This window comes from Branchiostoma belcheri, unplaced genomic scaffold (genome assembly GCF_001625305.1).
Source record: "Branchiostoma belcheri isolate BF01 breed outbred unplaced genomic scaffold, Haploidv18h27 scaffold91, whole genome shotgun sequence".
NCBI lineage: Eukaryota > Metazoa > Chordata > Leptocardii > Amphioxiformes > Branchiostomatidae > Branchiostoma > Branchiostoma belcheri.
Genome location: NW_017804587.1, coordinates 1,130,312 through 1,151,341, shown reverse-complemented (window position 1 = coordinate 1,151,341; position 21,030 = coordinate 1,130,312). Strand labels below are relative to the sequence as shown.

General features: G+C 40.5%; 2 protein-coding genes across 11 annotated transcripts in view; one reads left to right on the top strand and one right to left on the bottom strand.

The window, feature by feature from the left end:
• Positions 1 to 15,949, bottom strand: part of LOC109488103 (SH3 domain-containing kinase-binding protein 1-like) — a 22,932-nt gene extending 6,983 nt beyond the window's left edge. For 4 of the 10 annotated variants that reach the window (XM_019792250.1, XM_019792255.1, XM_019792256.1 and 1 more), the window contains exons 1-11: positions 15,814 to 15,949; positions 8,926 to 9,083; positions 8,414 to 8,576; positions 7,030 to 7,053; positions 6,160 to 6,396; positions 5,642 to 5,835; positions 5,409 to 5,472; positions 4,897 to 5,093; positions 3,973 to 4,017; positions 3,313 to 3,367; positions 1,459 to 1,512 (exon numbers count right to left, since the gene is read on the bottom strand). In XM_019792250.1, the coding sequence (XP_019647809.1) occupies positions 1,459 to 1,512; positions 3,313 to 3,367; positions 3,973 to 4,017; positions 4,897 to 5,093; positions 5,409 to 5,472; positions 5,642 to 5,835; positions 6,160 to 6,396; positions 7,030 to 7,053; positions 8,414 to 8,576; positions 8,926 to 9,083; positions 15,814 to 15,817 (1,195 nt within the window). In that variant the 5' untranslated portion in view covers positions 15,818 to 15,949. The remainder of the gene's footprint in view (positions 1 to 1,458; positions 1,513 to 3,312; positions 3,368 to 3,972; positions 4,018 to 4,896; positions 5,094 to 5,408; positions 5,473 to 5,641; positions 5,836 to 6,159; positions 6,397 to 7,029; positions 7,054 to 8,413; positions 8,577 to 8,925; positions 9,084 to 15,813) is intronic. The other 6 variants (XM_019792260.1, XM_019792253.1, XM_019792258.1 and 3 more) reach the window with 3 other exon arrangements.
• A 211-nt stretch (positions 15,950 to 16,160) lies between these two features.
• LOC109488028 (SWI/SNF-related matrix-associated actin-dependent regulator of chromatin subfamily A containing DEAD/H box 1-like) overlaps positions 16,161 to 21,030 on the top strand; it is a 15,294-nt gene continuing 10,424 nt past the window's right edge. Inside the window, exons 1-8 of the mRNA XM_019792169.1 lie at positions 16,161 to 16,672; positions 17,471 to 17,669; positions 18,232 to 18,439; positions 18,689 to 18,776; positions 19,091 to 19,770; positions 20,109 to 20,196; positions 20,463 to 20,562; positions 20,865 to 21,003. Of these exons, the coding sequence (XP_019647728.1) occupies positions 16,561 to 16,672; positions 17,471 to 17,669; positions 18,232 to 18,439; positions 18,689 to 18,776; positions 19,091 to 19,770; positions 20,109 to 20,196; positions 20,463 to 20,562; positions 20,865 to 21,003 (1,614 nt within the window). The 5' untranslated portion in view covers positions 16,161 to 16,560. The remainder of the gene's footprint in view (positions 16,673 to 17,470; positions 17,670 to 18,231; positions 18,440 to 18,688; positions 18,777 to 19,090; positions 19,771 to 20,108; positions 20,197 to 20,462; positions 20,563 to 20,864; positions 21,004 to 21,030) is intronic.

Here is a 21,030-nt window from a genome sequence, read left to right as displayed (position 1 = left end):
CATAATTTGCATTTAATTATGTACATCTCTCTCTCAGCTACCTACACACCAAAAATAATGAAAATATGTTGTTCCTGTCTGGACTTATTGGCTTTTAAACATTTCGCTAGAAAGTGCCCTGCAGTTCCAGAACAAGCCGCTAGGGGGCCCAAACTCATAAGACTTCTTCCCAAGCACAAGAGCTACCTTCCATCAAAATTTCATGACCCTAGCATGTCCAAATCGCGAGATATCAAAACCGGAAGTTGCGCTGCAGTACCAAGGGAAGCCACTAGGGGGACCAAAATCTCATCATTTCCAGTTTTCGTCACACCCTACCAACACACCAAGTATGAAATCAATCCATCCAGGCGTTCTTGAGTTATCTTGTTGACCAACAGAAGGACGGACAGACAGATAAACACAACTGAAAATATAACCTCCATGACACATTTCATGGAGGTAATAACAACACAGACAGAAGGAGCAAGCAGTACCATGCAGGCTTAGCCTAGATATCAGCCTTTTGATCTTTAGTTTGTTCTCTTGGGTGCTTCCCTCAAAAAAAAAATGACTGGACCTATATACATATCCAATCGGGAAATGGCAAATACATTTATTTGTAGCATACTAAAGCTAAAAAGTCTGGCATCCAGGCTAATGCAGGCTAGCATGCAGGCCAAAGCTCACAAAGGAAAGGTGTAGAAAATACACACTAGGTTAGTGGAACATGTTAAAATGCAGACAGTCAAGGGAAGGAAACTACATTGTAGTGTTTTTAATTGCTAGTACAGTTGAAGAGAAAGTTGTGTCAGCTACAGTGTACCTTCGATATGAAAAGATACAAGAGAACCTTAAGGTTGTCAAACATGCGATTTTGGGTTTTGTTGGGGGTAGTCAGTTTGGGTGGTGGGTTTGTTTCATAAGACTCATGTTTTGGTTATTGGTATTTAACTAAGAGGAAGTGTTTGTTAATAATGTTAGGGAACAGGCATTCTATGGTAGGATGAGAGGCTACACACGTCGACTATTGTGACATTACAACATGTGTTTTTGTTAATTGCAGCGAAAAGCTTCCACAAAGTCAACATAACATAACAGATTAGCATTTTAAGGTCTTTGCATGAACAAAAATAAAAGTTCATTAGAAAGAAAACAATAAATAAATTGCAAAAATCATACACAACTGCCTGTCCATGTGTGACTGTTTATGTAAAATCATAAACTACATGTATTTAATGATCAACCATGTGTTTACTGTATACTTTGTTTCATTCAGCCATTTTTATTTGTGTTTGGCCAAAGTAAATTTTGAAATTTTTGCAGCGTTTTCTAAGTTTGGTATTTTTTGATGACCTACCTGTGAACTCCTACCCCTATAAACATATGTTCTCTCTTCTATTGAATTTTACCACAAACTCAAAGATGTCCCTTAATTTTCAGACTGCTGAGAAATTGCCACTCTTCTTCTGTACTTACCTTTCTCGTCATGTTTGTCTTCATGCTTCTTGTCGTGAGAAAGCTTGTTTAGACCTATTAAAAACAGAAACAGAAATAAAAGATAGTCATCAAAAAAAGGTAACGCTTTCGTCAAAAGCAGAACATCACATTTGAAAACTGTCAATCTATTTGTCAACTCGCTCTATCTGCTTAATTGTACACAAGTTCTGATGTCATGTTTAGGTTTCAATTGCAGATTGATTCCAGCTTTGAGGAAGCCACATTTGTACTATTTACAGTTTGAAGCATATTTCAAGATAGAGGAAGAATGCACAACATGCAAAAATCATGCATACTTTCATAACAAGGCCACACCAACCGAAATTCTTGATCCTCAAATCCGACTACTTTTTTTCTGATTTGCCCAAAAATGTAGTCATGTACATGTATGTGTACCATTCGGGTTCTGAATCACCCCCAAAATGGTCATGTTTTGGCACGAAAAGTTGAAGTTTTTGTCTTCCAAGCTGTTAAGTTTTTCCATTCATCAATGTAGTTATTTGATTAAAAGTTTAAAAAGTATGGTATGTTGACTTTCTGGTATATGGTAGCATTTGAGTTTATCACAGGATCCCTAGGCCTTTTTTGGGCCCTTCTGCTTCTTTGATTTCCTACAAAATCCGAGAACCACTGAATCCCATTGACGTGGCCTGAGTGTGGAGATAGAGTGAAGCGTTACCTGGTGTAGCCAGGCAGGGTTAGCGGAGAGGACAGAGCTGAGAGGTGGAACAGACAGTGTTAGAGGCACAGCTCCTACTGGTGCAAACAGACACAAGAGTCGCAGTATAGAAACATAGACTGAGATAAACTTCAGAAGACCGGCTGGTGGCGTAAGCATAGAGAAGCAGTAAGGACAGTGAATAAAGCATATTTTCAAGATTTACAAGTCTTACTAAAAGATTTCTACCACTTCACCTTTAACACATCAGTTTTTGAGATAGTAATGTGAATTGTCTGCTTTAATATATAACATTGTAAATTCAGGGTAACAATACATAGATTTGGTGTTATTCACAAATGTACAGCATGCATTCATTTAGTCCTTCAAACATTATATGGTCCACATTCTATACTCCAATAACCAAAATATTGCCAACCAAAAAGAAAAGGAAAAATCATTGATTTTCTCTTACTAACTTTACTTACATTCACCATGTTGTGGTGCGATCATACATGTATGTCCAACATATATAACATGGAAAAATGGGAATGATAGCCAAAACAAATAAGACAGGATAGGGGATAATAGAAAGAAGGAAAGAGAAGGGAAAAACAATGTTAATATAGGGAAGTACTTGGCATGGCTTGTTATAAAGAAAAAAAAAGGTTTTGGGTTATGCATGTAAGGCTGTCAACAATAGGCAGTGAAAACATTGCTGTTTAGATGGCGAGTACCTGCTACACTATCCCCCTACCAATAAGCAATTTATGAAATTTCAATAGACTTATCAGTATGAGGGAGGCACTAGAACTTGGTATATGGGTTTCGATAAACATGTAATTATGATTTCAGAACAGGGTTACTCCAACTTTCACCAGAGAAATTTAGATTCAGAGGATATACATTTTGCCTATGTTGCCCGAAAATTGAAATTGTTGACAAACCCAATATACAAATGTGTAATTGGACCTGCATGAAAATCAAGAGGGATGGGATCTATAGAAACATAGCCATGCAAAAAATGGAAAAGAGAAAGGTTACTTAAGACTTAACAAAAACAACTTTTTAACGAGAAACTGAACAAAACAATCACTATAAAACCTGAGGAACTACATGTAAAAATGCCACTAACATATTTCTACATAATCATAATCTAAGATTCTTCAGTTTACCTCCTACAGGTTTGACAGAGGCAGCCGGTGGTGGTGGCTTCTTTGGTCGGGGAGGCTGGAAAACAACAGACAAAATTACCACAAAGATACATGTACATGCTGTAGTATAGACGATACCATGATCTTTATTCCCAATATTGTACCTTACTCAGCAAATGACCTTAGCTATTAGTCTCCACCCGACTCCTTTGCAGGCTCAATAAATAGTAGAAATTGGCCTAAAAAGTAAGCAGGAAATATCATTGGCCAAAGGAGTTGGCCAGCCATTGAGGGTCCATTTGCCTGCAGATTTCTACTATCTATTCAGCCTGTAAAGGAGTCTGGTGGAGACTTACTTAGATGTGTCCTTTGGGTACTAAATGAAGATGATAGCTTTAGAATTTTTCTATTCAAAACATTGAGCAGGAGTCGTCTTTTTTGCTCATTTACTCCAATCATTGAAGTCGTACACCCTTTCCTTTAACTTTGACCGAAATTATCCATTCGTCTTCTTTTTGCATTGCCATCATAAAGCACCTAAAAGTGCCCAATTATAGTTCATCTGTGTTCTTAACAAGCAAACCTTACACCCAGCAATGAGAGCCCTACATACATGTAGGACCCTCCACATTAGTAGTCATTGGGTTATGATCTGAAGTCAGTGTCTGTGAGAATGCTTACAGTAATTTTCCGTAGTACCTGTCTAGGCGGCACTTCTGGCCCCTGCTACAAAAATGGTAACAAAAACAACGTAAACAGCCACATTTGTGGCAAATAAACATTCTGTGCTTTTAGGCGTGCAATTGAAGAAGGTGGCAGATGCAAAAAAAAAGAATACATCATGCTTCAAGTAGCCCTTCCACTGGTCAGGCCTCAAGGAGGAGGCCAAATCAGCCTGACAGTGAGAGATTGTGTAACACAGGCTAGGCAAAGGTGGTGCAAGCCAAAAAGTTGTTGCTTTGTTTTTCCTTTTTTATTAGAAGTGGTGAAGTTTAATGTAAGGATGCAGTTTAGAGTGCTAGATTGACAATTTATTCCATAGACTTGGCAAAAGATTGAGAGCTACAAGCCAGAGAAATTTCGCTTAGCCTAAATCTCCATGCCTTCTCGTCATCAAATTTGTTTTGCTGGTCAGGCAGCAGGGAGACGGTTAAAGAAATGCTTGCAGAAAGTATGTCAACAATAACTAAATGAATGTTCATAAATTGTACTTAAATATGTTTCAACTGTTTTCTTTAACAAACAACTTTAGTGAAAAATCCTGTGAGAACATCACTTTCCTGTTGAGTAAAAAGAAGAGAAAAAAGGCTTTTAACTTAATCGTTTCTACATCTGTTAAAATTTTCTGTGAATTGAACCACAACAGGAGTGAATACAATCATGAAAGTTCATCTGTGTTGGTAGTTACATGTTTAAAGTTAAAACTTGTCTAAGACTTCCAGATACCTTTGACCCAGTGTTGACGCCACACTTCAAAGAAGCCACGTGACAAGCCTCACTGGGTCAGTCTACTGAGGATGACCAGAGTGACTGGTCCAAAGCTCTAGGTGAGTGAACTTCGTGTTGGATCAAAAGTTTCAACTTCAAACAGGAGTTAAAACAAACCTCCTCCGGTGGCAGAAGTTCCACGAAGTTGTCGGGGAAGACGCCGGTCTTGCCGTTGACCTCTCCCTCCCACCAGCCGCTGTCCACGCTCTCCTTACTCCTGATGATGATGACCTCTCCGACCTTCAGCGAGAGCTCGTCCTCGTTCTCGGCCGTGTAGTCGAACAGAACCTTCGCCTTTTCTACTGGCTTGGAAGCTGAGATGTAGATAAAATATATGATAGAAGAAGAACTTCTTCAATTGCATGACAATCGTACAAGGTACAATGTATCGTACAAATAGTACATGGTACGATGAATACATGTAGTACAAAAAAGAGGTATAGAATAAAATTAAACATCCTAATTACTGAACACATCATTGTTTTGCCATCCTTTTAACTCTGGAACCTAAACCAACACTACACAAAACAATACTTCCATCCCATATATAGAACAGAACTCATACTTTATTAGTGGTAACTACTGCATGAAGGGTATGACAGTAAACAGTTTTTAACTACTTAACTCACCTTTCTCTTCCTTAGCTGGGGGTTCACTTGGAACAGGTGGTGCTTTCTTTTTCAGTGAGCCACTCTGGAAACACAGATATAATTTGCTTCAAAAATGTTCTGGTCAAGTTCTTATTCCAGATTATCTACTGTACTACAAATCAAACTGAAATTACAGCAAGTGTCAGCTGTGATCTACAACTTGTAACAACAACTTTATTTGTATGTATTATCAACAGTCACTTGAGAGTCACCTTAGCAATGTGGTCTGTATGTGTGTGTTTGTCTTTGTCGTGGATAGAGTCTGCTGCCTTCGTACGCAGATGGAGCGGGCTGTTCCCGAAGATGTCCCCCAGGCCGACCCCTCGGACCTTCTTGGGTTGTTTGAGTTGCTGCTGGGGCTGTTCACCGCTGGGGCCGTTCTTTTCTTCTTGCTGTGGTGCTGGAGCTATAGAGTACAGGCGAAAAAAAAAGAAGTTTCATTGAATTTCCTTTTACTAAAACCTTACTGTACATCACAATTTTTTGCAGTACTTTTATATTTGCAGTTTCATCCTTGGGAAAGGCACTTCACACTGCTTTCCTCAGTCTACCAAGGTGTAAAATGGGTACCTGACTTTGGGTGGTGAGGTAAAATGTGGTGGAAGGAGAGGGATAGGCTCTGCCTTCCAAAACCATGCTCTAGACACAGTGTATCAAAAACCTACAGTAACTGCTTCTAAGGCCTCAAAAAGGCTTTGGCACTACCTTTACCTTTTTTCTTTAATCTTACCAGTTTTCTCCTTCTGATGTTCCTCAATGTTTTCCTTATCCTCATCCTTGATGACTTCGACAAAGTTGGAAGGGAAGACTCCTGACTTGCCGTTGAGTGTTCCCTCCCACCACCCTTCCTCTTCCTGCTTCAGAATCTCTATCACATCCCCAACCTCCAGCCGAAGTTCATCCATGTTTTCTGGGGCATAGCTGTACTGCGCCTTGCACCGCAGCTTTCTGGTCTTCTCAGCTTGGGCTATAAAAAGAAGACATACATGAATATACAAAGATCACAGCTTCTATGTTTTGACTGTAATTATTTTTTCCTCGTTCCTTCAAAATGATTGGGTCAAAAGGATCAGATAAAGAGAGGACTTTTTTTCTGATTGTCAAGGCCTTGTACAATTGGATAAGCAAAGCTCTTTTCATCTATGGTATCATAAATTGAAAAAGAAAACTAATCTAATTAAATCCAAAACAAATCAACCCTTCTTTATTTGTTTTATCACAATTACTGGAATGCAAATTTGCAATTTCCAATTTTGAACGTTGCTTTGAATAGGAGGAACATAGGAAAATTTCCCATCAAGATTTTCACCCTGTCGAATCAAAAACATGTTACTTTGAAGCGTCTTGGTGAGTGACCCAATCATGAGACTTTGAAAGGTTATAGGTCATAGGTCAGATCCCAACCACTATGTGTGTAGATTGGAGAAATAAATCTAAAAGAATGATTTTAATCATAAGATCATCCATTTTCACGACTACAAGTTATTAAAGATTGGTCCCGATTCCAGCCTACAGAAGAATGACCTATTACATTTGACCTATGGCCTGTGCGACCTTTGACCGAGAGTGAGAGGGAAGCTGTTGTTTATGTTAGACTTGCCTGGGTCTCTCCTCTGCACAGTGGCTGTGAATTAGGACGATAAAGATGTCAAGAAATGTTAATCAACGCAAAAACCTAACTCCTAACAAATGGCTTGAAATGTTATCATCTAATGTCAGTACGTGCTCTCTAAGTCTAAACTGGCAGAGGGAGGAAGGCTATATGATGGAATGGCAGCTGCTCTTCTATCAGTTGGCGCTACTGCCAGGCACACTATACCAGCATGCTGCATGCTTCATAGCCTGGGTGCCAGACTGTTGCCAGGGACAGTATCCAGGCTAGCTCCTCGGCTCCAGGGCTAGTCTGTCCCCAAGGAAATTTGACCACAGATTTCGTCGGTTACACCTTAAGCAGGGTCTAACTGAGGACTGGCCTGTGTATTGGCCCTGGGAACAGTCTGGCACCCAGGCTACATGCATCAATGTGGCAGCAATTTTCAATCCAGAGAGAGGATGTTCTCTTCATGCTCAGTCTCAAAAAACATTATAGCACATCGAGTTAGAGTAGGAGAAAGAATTGAACACTCAGACTTCTCAGCTTTCATAACATCAGCTGAAGAAAGAGACCATGCTAGGGAATGGACAAGGGTCTGCATGCCTTTTTCTCCATGACTATTAAGGAATGATCCAACAATGCAATGTATTGTAAAGCATTGCTGGTCCTCCTGAATTAGCTGCTAAGCATTGTCAGGATTCCCCCATGCAGACCCTCATGTATACAAGAGTTGAAAGCACATTTTGGACAGGTACATGTAAGATCATGAGCTAAGGCTGGTATATTATGCCTGTCTGTTGTATTTGAAAGAATGGGTTATTCCACTTCCTGTTTGAGAGGGGTGTTCGTTCCACTTGCCTGAGTTTCGCTTGGGCACAATTGCTGCACAAATGACACAACAGACAACACAGTTCATCAACACAGACACGGCGATTAGGGTTAACGTTATGGAAGGGAGGAGGGGTTGGTTGTGTCATCTGAACTAAGGGAAAGGGACAGTACAGCCAAGCCTGAAGTTAGGGGATGGAATGGTTAGGTAGACCTTCAGAGTTGTCCATGAATTGGTTGGGTTAACATTGAACACAAACATGACATCAACAAAACTTGAAAGAAACATTTCAAGGCTTGAAATCCTTTATTCTGCATACCTGTAATGGTGCAGGTAACATTGAAAATTACCTGCGCCAGACAAATCTTACCTGTGTTATTTGGAATTTAGAAAGTATGGATCATATCAAATACCAGTACAGGTTAGGCTCTGCTAGACATCAGAAATATGTACAGCTGCAATTTTCCTGTACTAACCTATTAGCCCTGGGCAATGTCATGAAAAAGATATTTGGCTCTTCCTTGACAAGACACTGAGGTCAATCATACAAGGAATACTTACGTCTTCTGGTGACACCCCCCTCTCCGGGAGGGGCCATGCCAGCCAGGGGGACCCCCCTCATGCTCAGCCGGGACGCCAGCTTGGCCACGTTACCCCCCTCGTCCTTATCATGACTGTTGGTCTTCTCTGAAGGCTTGGCTGGAGGGGAGCCTTTTTTGATCACCTGGGGAAAATTTTAGCAACATGTTTTAGTACAAAATTCTTTACATTCAAGAAATTAGAGCTTTCAGACTTCTGGGAAGTTTTCATGACCTTCAAGTTCACCCTATTTCCTGTGTCTGCCCTTTTGACCTTGACAGTTTGTATTATTCTGCCCTATTCTGACCGTCTTTTGAAGGTCATAAAACTTTTCCCAAAACATCTTCTTCAAAGAGATAGCGAAACAGACATGCCATGTGCATAGCATGACAACTGTGGCACACACAAAACAAGCAAATTCTTTTATATGCCATCATTGAATTAAAGACATACAAGACATCAAAATTCCAACGCCCCCCTCCCCCATTTCTGACCTTGACAAAGTTGTCGGGGAACACGCCCTTCTTCCCGTTGAGTTCGCCCTCCCACCAGCCGCCATCTTGCTGCTTGACGTTGGTGATGATGTCACCGATTTTTAACGAAAGTTCGTCGTCTAGCTCTGCCTCGTAGTCGAACTCCACTCGTACTTCAACTGTAGGGGAGAAAAAAACAGAACATGTAAATATCATACAAGAAAGAATACTGTAAATCACTGTATGTTTGCGGTTGCAAAAGTTTGCAGTCTGAGAAAAAAATAGGCATATGTGCGAAAATGTTCGGCAGGTGCAGAAAAAGGACAGTAACACTGTTACTATCCTTTTTCTAACAGTGAGTATTATTTGTTCACGGTAATGAAAAGTTCCCAAACTGCGAATATATCATAAAAGTATCAGGGGAAAATCGTGATATACAGTATTCCTGATAGTATTACAATTGTGCTTGAGAGTAAACAATATCTTTATACAGAAATCAGTCAGGGCTTATTAAATCCTTTTTTCTTCATACCTGCACTAGAGCACTCAGGTAACAACCATACTGCACCAGACAGAATTTTACCTGCACTACTCAGACTTTAGGAAGTATGGACCTTCTGAACCAGGAGCAGAATAGCTACCCTAGTCTAAGAGTATTACATTAATTTACAACAAACTTAAACATTGTACAAAATGTACAACTATGTCATTAATACTAATAGTACTAAAGATTTATCAGGCTATCCCCATCCCTGTATTGTATGTATACACTACACAAATGTATTGGTAGAGTTGCCCAGTTCCCCAGTTTCCAGCCGTTATCATGATTCATCAGTCCTTATCACAGCAGCCCCAGTCCTGGTGGTTTCCTTCCTCTGCCCCCTAACCCCCACGAAAACAGAACCCTGCTGTCCTTATATGGGTATGCCAGGACATATACATCTACCTTAATACAATACACTGTATATTATGAAACTTTTACAGTACACACACATGTACAACTGTAACAGTGGGGGGGTTTATAGGCACTACCAACTGACCCGGCCGATGGGTCTAGACCTTTTAGCCTATTTGGTAGGAGCATCAGATTTGAAGCTGGTGCTCGGGAGGTCGTAGGTTCGAAACTCAGCCCGGGACCAGGGGTTTTTATCTGTTTCTACTCACTCCTCCTGCTTCTTACACAACTACTATATATTGTGAAACTTTCATAATGGTTTTCTTTATTACCTTCACCAAGAAAGTTATGTTTCAGTAGTGTTTGTCTGTCTGTCTGTCTGTCTGTCTGTGAACAGCATAACTCAAGAAGTTTTATATGCACAAAATTGTCATGAAACTTGGTAGATGGGTAGGTCTTGACGAGACCTAGTTTTGATAATTGATGGTGACCCTTCTACGGCGAATTCATGAGAAGTTGCAGATGTCTTAATATTATGACTACCAGACAACTGTACTACAGAATTGTTTTAAACGCACACGTACACATATTTAAAATACCACAAAAACCTCATTTTCCTGCCTACTGCGCAATATAACCACAGTAAAATTACAGTATTTAGCTGTATTTTATAGGTCTGGCCGGCAGCAGGGGCTGATGTGTTGCTATAGTGATGGCATTAGTTAAACTACCCTGGAACAGGGTCAGTGATACTGTATGAAGTATTTGCCATACCGTCATTTCAGTAATCATTTTAGTATTAAATTTTTTATGAAAGCTGACAAACACAGATAACAAGCTACTGGAAGGAAACAGAGACAATCGGAACAGGTTTGCACTTCTACATGTGCCAACTGTATCAATGGCCTCTGCCAACTGGGACTACTGTAAACGTGCGCCAAAAACGTTACTCAAGTAACTGGATTATGATTTTTGAAACTCCAGACGTTTCAGGTAGCATCAAAGTCAAATCTTTGATCAGTGACACTGGAGAATTGTCAGAAAAGCAGTGTCACTGACTACTTAAAGGTAGTGGATGCTACATGTACCTGAAACAACTGACTGTTTCCAAAATCATATCCAGTTGCCTGTTTTTGGTGTATTTTATTATGTACTGGATGTCTAACCTTCACCAACGTACTGTAAACATGTTTACTTTCGTAGTGGTCTCATTTTGTGGTAAGAGAGAAAAGGAGGAGGTGTTCACAGTGTTTGAAGTTCATGGTTGAAAGAATTCTGTAGCACAATAGAACTACAAAACACATATTTGGGGGCTCGAGGTTTCACCGCGAAAGCTGTAAAATAAAACTACCGTGAACATTTATGAATTTACAGTATTTTCTATACACTTGTATTTAACCTCCTTGGTCTAACTTAACATGGATTTCTACATTTATATACACCTCACTGTATCTGTTATTCTCTCTCCACTATGGATTCCTACACTGTTGTTCAGTCACATACCAAAAGTGTCTGTCATCACTTAAATAAACACACAACACTGCTGCCAGTTTATGCTATCCAGCTCCCAAACAATACGTACTATACATCTTCTGACCACCTAACAAAAAAGCTAACCCACACGTACAATCCTGACAATTCTTTGCTACGTATAAATGACACAAAGAATGCTTAGAACTGTAAATCTATTATTAACTTTACACACCAACACATAAGACAGTGAAACACCTACCTTTACCTACACCTACCTCCATTGTGAACACCTACACAATTGTTGTCGTTTGTATCTCACCTTTGCAGTGCCCTTTGACCCACCATAAAGATAACATTCTGTCTTTATCTGTCTTCATATAAGTCTTGGTTCTTCCTTGTCCTGTTCAATCACTTCACTGATAGCAATAGTCAACATAACAGTGTAATCTGTACCAGTATTTTCCGTGGTAAATTCTCTGCCGCAAATTCATGATACCGCGGGTATCCATTTCCAATGCATTCAACTGTACTATAGAACTATAGAACTGAAAATCAAAAACTTTTTTCACCTAAAACTGTAAAATTAAGTCACAACGAAAAAGAAATGAATGTACCGTAATTGGTTCTATCCTAAGAATGAAATTGCTGTGTTTTCTGTCAGGATATCTATAGTTAATCTACATATTAATTTTTATTATGAGAAGTTAGTGCTAGAATCAAGATATGTTCAAACACATTTTGTATACACTTTTCTGTTATTAAGATACTAAAAGGATAATTGATGCCATGACCTTTAATCAAGTATAATTGCTTGAAGATTTGTTAGTTTTAGTTAAAAGTTACCATAGTGCAGTGCTACCTCTTGCACACTCTTCCTCCCATGACTGATTTCTATCGATTTCTTGTCATCTATTTCTAAAGAAACCTTTTCAATGGTCCCTGTCCATAACACGAAATATGATAGCACAAGATTGACAATCATGATGACCTCAGTGACAGGGATCTCCTTAATTGACCTTGACAAGTGTTCTGAGCCGCTGAAAACAACACCTTCAAGCCTAATCAATTATGCAAACATTCCTGCCCACCAAGTCACCTGTAAGAAAGCAGCTTTCATCAAACAATTTCATCTACAGACTCTCTCCTACTTCCCTGCCATGTAGACAATCAATAGTTGGCTGTGGTAGAAAGACATTTTGTAAATTATTAAACACAGGGTATTGTTCACTGTAGTTTCCTCAACCTGATTTGATTATTTCTGAGTTGAATCTTTCATGACCATGACCTTAAAATAGTAGCACTGCAGGTTGGCAAATTTGTACTCAGAGTAGCCAATTAAGTGATAGCTGCGTGGAAAATTCTTGTCTTGTGGTTTTTCACTCTCCCACTCACTCACTCCCCCACATTTCTTTAAACACTGCATGTAAGAGCCTGCATATAAATAACATTAAATAACTGTAGGCAGACTAGAAAAAATGTACATGTATATTGAAGACAGCCTCTTGTTGTTGACATAGTTTTCAGTCCTTGGAACAGCTGTAAAAATGCTGATAGAAAATTTCCAACATACATGTTTACTTTTACTAGTTTTAGGTCGGTGAAGGTTAGACATCCAGATATTAAGATACGTCAAAAAGCAGTTACTCAGGCAACTGGATATCATAAATCATAGCCAGTTGCTTGAGTAACTGCTTTTTGGCGCATGTTTATTACTTTTGTCTCTACTAGTACCTTCAGTTTAACCATCTCCTTGCTAACTTCACACTGTAACCAATTGAGAATCGGAAACCAAACAGCTACTTCAGTGTGCAAAGGGTTAATCCTGACATACTTGTAATGATCTGTTTGAAGCTTACACTAAGTTACAGTCACACTGATCTGCCATGTTAAACACAGACATGAAGAAACTGTGCTCTTCTGTCTGACCTTTTTAAACTGTACGCACTTCCCTGCTACATGCACCAGCTGTTACTGTAACCATTGATCCAATACACCCTGGTACAACCATGTCAGACATGGCTACTCATGCAAACGTAAAGTTATTTTTATCTAAAATTTCATAAAAGACTTCTCCTTTTACACTCTTCTCATACTCTGCCCTAGTAATAGTATGTGTATATTTGTAAAATACAGATAACCCTTCATTTATCTTTCATCAAACATGTTTATTTGTAGACTTGTTTTACAAAAACATTCCTACTGTACAACACTCAATCAACGGAAAAAAATTAGTTTAAGCTTCTCCCAGCAGCCTAACCTGCAAACAAATTTGTTGCCAAATGCCCTCCTTAGCAGTCAGAAGGTTAACTTCAGATGCATTATTTGTTCTTTCAACTAATACATTACACTTTAATTTAAGGCCCGATTTACACGTGCGTCGTTTATATGTAAAACGACGCAAGCACGCGCGAGGCGCCGCACTGCGCGTTCTGTGCGACATATTTTTTTAGCATGTAAACAACCTGGGCCATAGACGCGTGTCATTTTTTTGTGGCACCTACTGGAGGTGCCACAACAAAACCGCCGTGCGGTGCCGCGCGTCTGTGGCGGAGGTTGTTTACACGATTAAAAAATCTGTCGTACAAAACGCGCAGTGCGGCGCCGCGCGCATCCTCGCGTCGTTTTACGCCCAACACATATAAACGACGCACGTGTAAATCGGGCCTAAGTTATACACTTATAGTGCAACAATACACATAACACTTAACAGACTTCCTCTTTGTTTTAGCCTACTAAAATGTCCAGTCCTACCCTGCTGAAGTGAACAGGAAACAGTTGTTTCCTGAAAAACTTGTCCATGATTCAGAATTCCAGATCCTACAGAGCAGAGGATTAATAAACACATAGGAGACAAGCTAAGTAATGTCTCTTCCACATTTGGAACATTTGGAAATTGAATCTTGACAAAACATCCTGTTGCTAAGAGAGTCATTCTTAAAGCTAAACAGGTTCTCTTCCTCTTTTCTCAAATTTATTTCTTGGCTGCCTGAAAGAGTAAAATATAGCAGGCAAAAATCTATAAGACCTACTCATTTTGTTGAAAACAAATGTACAATTTACAAAATACGTGTCTCAAATGCCAAATCATTTAGTTACACCGCCCTGTCAGACTTTCAAACATTTGGAATTCCTATATGATTACGAAATTGTCATCAAGTACCTTTAAGAAGAACAGAATAATATAAGAAGCAACCAAATTTCTTACATATTTTAAGGGTGCCTTAAGGTCTTAAGAGATGTGCCTTATTTACTAACAGCTGCTTCATGTAAGTAACAAGTGTGGGAATTCCGCCATCCATAAGCAGGTGCATATTTGCATTAATGACTAGTGTTACACAACAACTGCTATATTACAGATCCCATCTTAGGCCACACCAATTTAATTTCTTGGTTAACGGATTCGCCCGCTCCATTTTTTTCTGATTTGCAAATAAAAGTAAAAATTCAGAACCAACTGCAAAATGCTCATATTTTGCCCTGAATAGTTGAAAATAGTCTTTTTCATCCTAGTTGTTACAGTTATTCCATCTTTCAATGCAATGGTATCATTAAAAGTTCAAAATTCATTGTTTAAATTTTGAACCAGCCTGGTATGTTGACTTCATGGCTCCTATCGTACCATTTTGGGCTATAACAGGATGCCTAGGCCTGTTTTTATTTTTATTTTTTTTTCGCCCGCCCGCTCCATTATTTTTCTAGAAAAATCCGTTAACCAAGAAATTAAATTGGTGCTGCCTTATAGTTCTATACAGGTACTCCAGCCACAAACAATGCATCCATGTACCTGCACATGTCTGTATGGTCCCTTGGGAGGTGTTTGTCTTTGAACCTGTCATTAGCTATTCAGCTCCTAACCAGCAGGTCAACACCATAACATCACATCTATTATTCAGCAGACATGTTTTTTTTTTATCGGAGTAGTTCAATGCAAGGCCTATCCGACCACTTCTCGGCATTGAACTAGAAATATGAGAGAGACATGGCTATGTCTAGAGATGGCAGTGAACGTTTGATTTGAAAGCCTGTAGATTGTACTAAGGTTGGTGGGAAACACTTGTCAGGGAGGGAATTCCAAAGCTTGCCCGTACGGGGAAAGAAACTGTCACTGTAAAAAGTTGTGTGAGCTATATGTTGGTTGACAGGAATGCAGGTCTAATGATCAGAAAGGTGTGAACCAATTGTTTTGTAGCTGTCTTGGTTCAAGACGCTTCAACACACCTGCACCTGAGTCCTTGAGAAAATCATGTGAACCCAAGACATACCTTCACTAGCCTGGCCTGGCGTTTGAGTAAATTGTCGTTAAAGCTGTCAACGACCTCATTTATGACCGATTCGTGACAATGTGAACATGTAGAGTGTGTAAAAATGACGTCATGGTGCCTTAATTCAGGTAAAAATGTGTCATTTCTTGGGACGTCTTGCCCCGACCTGCCTGCCCTCTTGGAAACCAGGAAGTGGCCTCCCCCTCCCCACACCCCTTCCCCCTCGCTATCCCCCCCTTCCCTCCCCCTGCCCGCCCGGAGAACAGTTGTGGGACTCACCCATGGTTCATTCCTCCCCCGGTAGCGGCTCGATCCCGGACTGGAGGCGATTTGAAGCGGCAAAACTGGGAAGAAAATAAAAGTTTAGCTGCAAACTTGAGCTCCAGCTCAGGATGTCACGTGACCGCATAAACACAACAGAATGAACAGATGCTATAAACCTCAACTTCCTTTCTGATCACATTTCTCACAAATATGCCAACAATTTCTTTCAAATAATAAAGTATAGACTTTATACAGCTGATATTATAATGATTTATTCACGTTTTGTTGCAGTTTGTTGAGTAAATACCTGTTTTATACTTGGATGCGGTCAGAGTGGCCGCCGCCCACAGGGAATGCTGGGAAGGGGAGTTCACATCCGGTGCCGCAGTGCGCATGCGTGGTCCAACTAAGCCGAGGGCGCGGGAAAAAATCCTTCGGTTTGTACGTCATTTTACAACAATTAACTACTTAAAAATTTAACGCAAACCAGATTTTGACATCCTCGTCTCTTGAAAGAAGAGAGGGGCTAGCCCTCCTGATCTGTATCGTTCGGTGAGGGCAGTTCTTGCTAAAAGACTCTAAGTTGACCCGGTCGCAAATCCGGACTAGAACCGGTCTGATATCGTCCCACGTTGCCTTTTCAATGATCAGCTGAGCCGGCTAAATTTGCAGACAGGTCCGGACAAGTTTCATGTGTGATTCAGACTGTTCCTGGGTGTTTCTGAAGGAACGTGCGGTCCAGATAAAGTGCCTGATCCAACCATGAGTCTACAGATGACTCTGGACCGGTTTCGCTTCCAGAAGAAAGGAAAAACAGGACAAGACCAGGGGGAGGGTTCGAACAACCGGCCATGCACGCCTGAAAATACAATAGGTAAGGATCGAAATATCATATAAAATCTATTTTGTGGAAAAAAAAAGAATTGTCATTTTGTGGTGTATGTGATGTGCTGCATTTCTCTATTCTCTACATCTTCATGTTTTGATCTCATCCTTGATTGGCCCCCTGCTGCAGTTGCCATGGAAACTGCATCCATCATGCCAGATGACAGCTCTGATTGGTTACTGGTTGCCATGGCAACTGCATCCTTACCAGATATACCAAGAACGTTCAATCCTTGGATATACCCAATGTTGTTGTGATTTGTGTTTTGAAGCCTGTAGGAAAATTAGGTTGTTGCAACAATTTTGAATTACGTCTGGAAATTTGAACTATTTCCTAAAAATTCGTAATCAGAGCTGTTTTGTCAATGGTGTAAACAACTGTATTCAGTACTTTGAACCCTCCGCACTTTCGCAGTCTCTGCTCACATATCTTTTCCCTTTTTTGAGCCTCTGTTTCTTTCGACAATGTTAACAGAACAATTTAATGTCTTGCAATTTCCTGCAAGTGTATGTTTATTTAGTGTGTACATGCATAATACAAGTGGTTCACACTCACAGGCAGCAAATTGCTGTTGTGGTATACCACACGTTACAAAATTACACAACACAATGTCTATACTAGTGTGTACAATCACTGAGGCATACCAAGCAACAAATACAGTTTTACTTTAAGTTTTAGAACAAATACAAAAGATGTATCTTTCCATTGTTGTTGTCCATTTCTCCACTAGACATAGTCTCTGGGTGCCTGTTACTCAGTTAAAATATTTGCATCATTTTCTTCCAGATGTGGATTGTATCCCAGAAACCCCTCAGTCCCAGCAGCCCAGTCCAGCCAGTCCTGTTGTCATAGCGACCAAGACCAAGAAGAAGCAGGGCCAGGCGCTGCAGTACTCCGACTCAGAGGGGGAGGGGGGCGGCGTGAAGAGTCCTAAACCTGTCAGGAATGGGAACGTACGGATGGGCAGGAAAATCAACATGGAGAGGTTTGTTGAACAATACCAGGACATTACACTATCTGTACCTGTATAGCCCTTTGGCATGGATTTTACCATGTTCAATATTAACCAAAGGGGGCCATATATATTCTGGGGGCAACATGAGCAGTCCTAAACCTGTCAGGAACGGAGACATACGGATGGGCAAGAAAATCAACATGGAGAGGTTCGTTTGACCAATCCTAGGATGTGTTACATCATGCTTAGGTCAAGATATTGATATGAGAATTGTTCATCATGTAACATACATTTCTGCCACCTGCAGGCCAATTTGAATAAATCGAGATTTAAGCAAACTTCTGGGTACAGATATAGAAGTATTGCTTTGGGTGGCTGAGCTTTGGGTTTGTGTATTTGTCTGGACAAAGTAGGTTGACATCACATGGGTGGGGAAGATTGACAGGAGGTCAAAGGTCTCAGTATCATTCTGGGAGTGATGGGAAAAGTCAGGAAGCTGAAGATTACATTGTACTTAAGTCTTAAGTCTCCTATTTTTTGTTAGGAGGAACATTAACTGAAACATTATCCTATGTTTTATTTTTTTCTACAGGAACAATGCAGCAGTTATGATTTCTGACGACTCCAGCAATGATGATGATGATGATGTCACATCCCATCCTGTTGCCGGGCGACCGTCCAGCTCCACGTCAGGGTACTGCTCCAACGGGGAGGGCGGGGCCGTCTCCAGGGAAACGGAAGACAAGCTGGCACACCTGCAGGAGATCTTCCCTGAACAGACACGGGAGGAACTGTTGCCGGTAACACAACACTTCTGCTTGGTTCTAATTGGGTAACTCAAAATTTAGTGTACTAAATTGTTGCATATCAGCAAAATTAAGAAAGAGCAAGGTCAACAGTTGGATATGGAAAACCATCACGTGATTTTAAAAAAAGGTCTTATCTGCTTTATTTATACACTTTAGATTTCGTTGTTGCTTGAAAGCTTTGGAAAGTCAGTAAACATTATTATATTATAAGCTGTGCTGTTGTTGTTTGTTTGTTTGTAGGTCATCTTGGACACATCCGGACTGGAGTCAGCAGTGGCCGCTGCTTTCAAACTGTTCTCAAACGATATTGATGAGGAACCAACTTACGGTGAGGAATGGTCATGTGCATGAATGCTCCAAACTGGAACATACCACCTATGGGTTGATAAATTGCAGGATAACTACAGCCACAAATAAAAGTGCTTTTTAACACTTTGTTATGCAGTTGAATGTAGAATTTTGTTGTCTACCGCATCCTTTGAGGAAGTGACCTGGAAACAGTAGGGACAAAAAAAGCTTTCTCACTTTCCAACCTTCTTAATGTTACATGACTGTACTACTGTTGTAACCCATTGCTGGAGTAGAAGCCTTTTTCATCTCAAGTCAAATTGGCATTTAACTTTTTGATCTGTTTTCTCATAGCTCCTACCAGAAGGAAAAGACAGCGTGTGGAATCTCAAGAATCCAACCACAGCCTAGAATCAGACCACCCTAGCAAGAAACAGTGTACCCCCTTCAAAAAAACAGAAGTAAAACCATCTAGTAGTGGAAATGCAGAAAAGAAAACCAGTGTCTCTACCAAACTCAGGAAATTCAGATTCGACGTACCGGTAGATTTGACAGAAGATAGTGCAAGTGGTGGCTCTCAGGAGCAATCTGACTCATTAACAGTAAAAGATGAGAAAACCGAGAGTCCTGGCACACCAATAAAGCACAGATCCAAGCTACAGAAGTTGCGCGTCTTTGACGAAAGCGAAGAAGAAGAAGATCAAAAAGCAGTTGAGGATTCAAAGCCCAGCAATAATAAGCTTACCATGTTGACTAGACCGTCCAGCCCGAACTCTGTTTTACGCTGTATACGTATCGAAGAAGGTTCCACGCCGCGGAAGCAAACGGCAAGAAAATCCACAAACAGCAGTCGGTCTGCAGCGCAAGAGAGCCCCCAGGGGGCCGTAAACAGAACTGCAGCACTGCTGGGCTTGAATGAAGACGTAGTGCAGAATGGGGAGACCCAGGACTCAGATGTAACAGTTATTAACAGCCAGGGTAGGGAGATGCTGGTGGAACAGTTGCAGGAATTCTTCCCAGACATGCCTAAGGAGGTACAGTAATAATTAGTCTTAATCTAAGTAGACATTTATTTGTTAAAAGACTTGGACGGATATGTTGAGAAGTTGAGGGAATGTACTGTAACAGATTAATTAGTGTTTGAAAGCAGGCTAGGCCTCGAAAACCTTTTTCTGCATACCTGCACTGGTGCAGGTTGCATTGGAAATGCTGCACTGCTCTGCTTGCAAAATAAAACAGAATTGAGGAAGCAAACTGCAAACAGCTAAGGGTATGTCACAATGCACAAATTTTAGGAGTAAAATGTGGTGTTGGAGTGTTAGATTTTAAGATTAAGCAATTTTTGAAGCTGGATTTCTCTCTCGTTTGTTAGGACATTGTTGCAGCTCTGGAGGCAGAGAACTGGGACCAGGAAGCAGCAGCCAGCAGTTTGTCCTATAGGATGGAGAAGGACCAAGAAGGTACAGATTTAGATGCAGGCTATTCCATGTTGAAATGTAATCCAGCAGTAGTAGGAATGGGGTCTATATGTTGATGTCTGCAGTACTGAATGTACTTTTCTTCTATTTTGTGTGTTATTCTCCAATGTAACATGTAAGATAATGTTTTTAAAAAGCATCCTAAATTGTAGATACTCCTATATTCCTTTGTACAAAATATATGTTGCTCTGAAGCATATATAATATGTGGTATGGACTAAAACAATTCCTTGTATTCTTTCATGAAGAACGCTCGAGCAGGAGGAAACAGAAATTGAACCCCAGAAAGGAACCACCCGTGGAGACAGAAGCTGGCACCAGCAAACAGAAGAAGAAACCAAAACCAAGGTCAGTGATATTCAGACTAATCTCCAAGCAGATCATACGGTGGCAAAGCAGTATCCATTGGCCAGAGGAGTTTCCATTAGCCACCTTGGATACTGCCTTGCCACCATTGATCTGCTTGGAAATCAGTTCAGACAGGGCTCGAAATACTTTTTCCTGCATACCTGCACTGGTGCATATAGTATTAAGTTAAAAATCACCAGGTCCTGCACCAGACATCACTCAGACTTAAGAAAGTATGTGCCATACTAAAAACTGTTCAGGATCACGGATTTTCCTTTAAGAAATGTACTTTTTTTTCACAGCAGTAAGAAGAAGAAGTACGCAGACTCCGATGATGATGATGATGATGATGATGGAGATGCGTATGGTTCAGATGATGACCTGGATGACAGTTATGGGGAGGAGGATGAGGAGGGGGAGGACATGCCCTCAGAGAAACAGGTACAGTGGTGGTGGCAATGTGGTCTT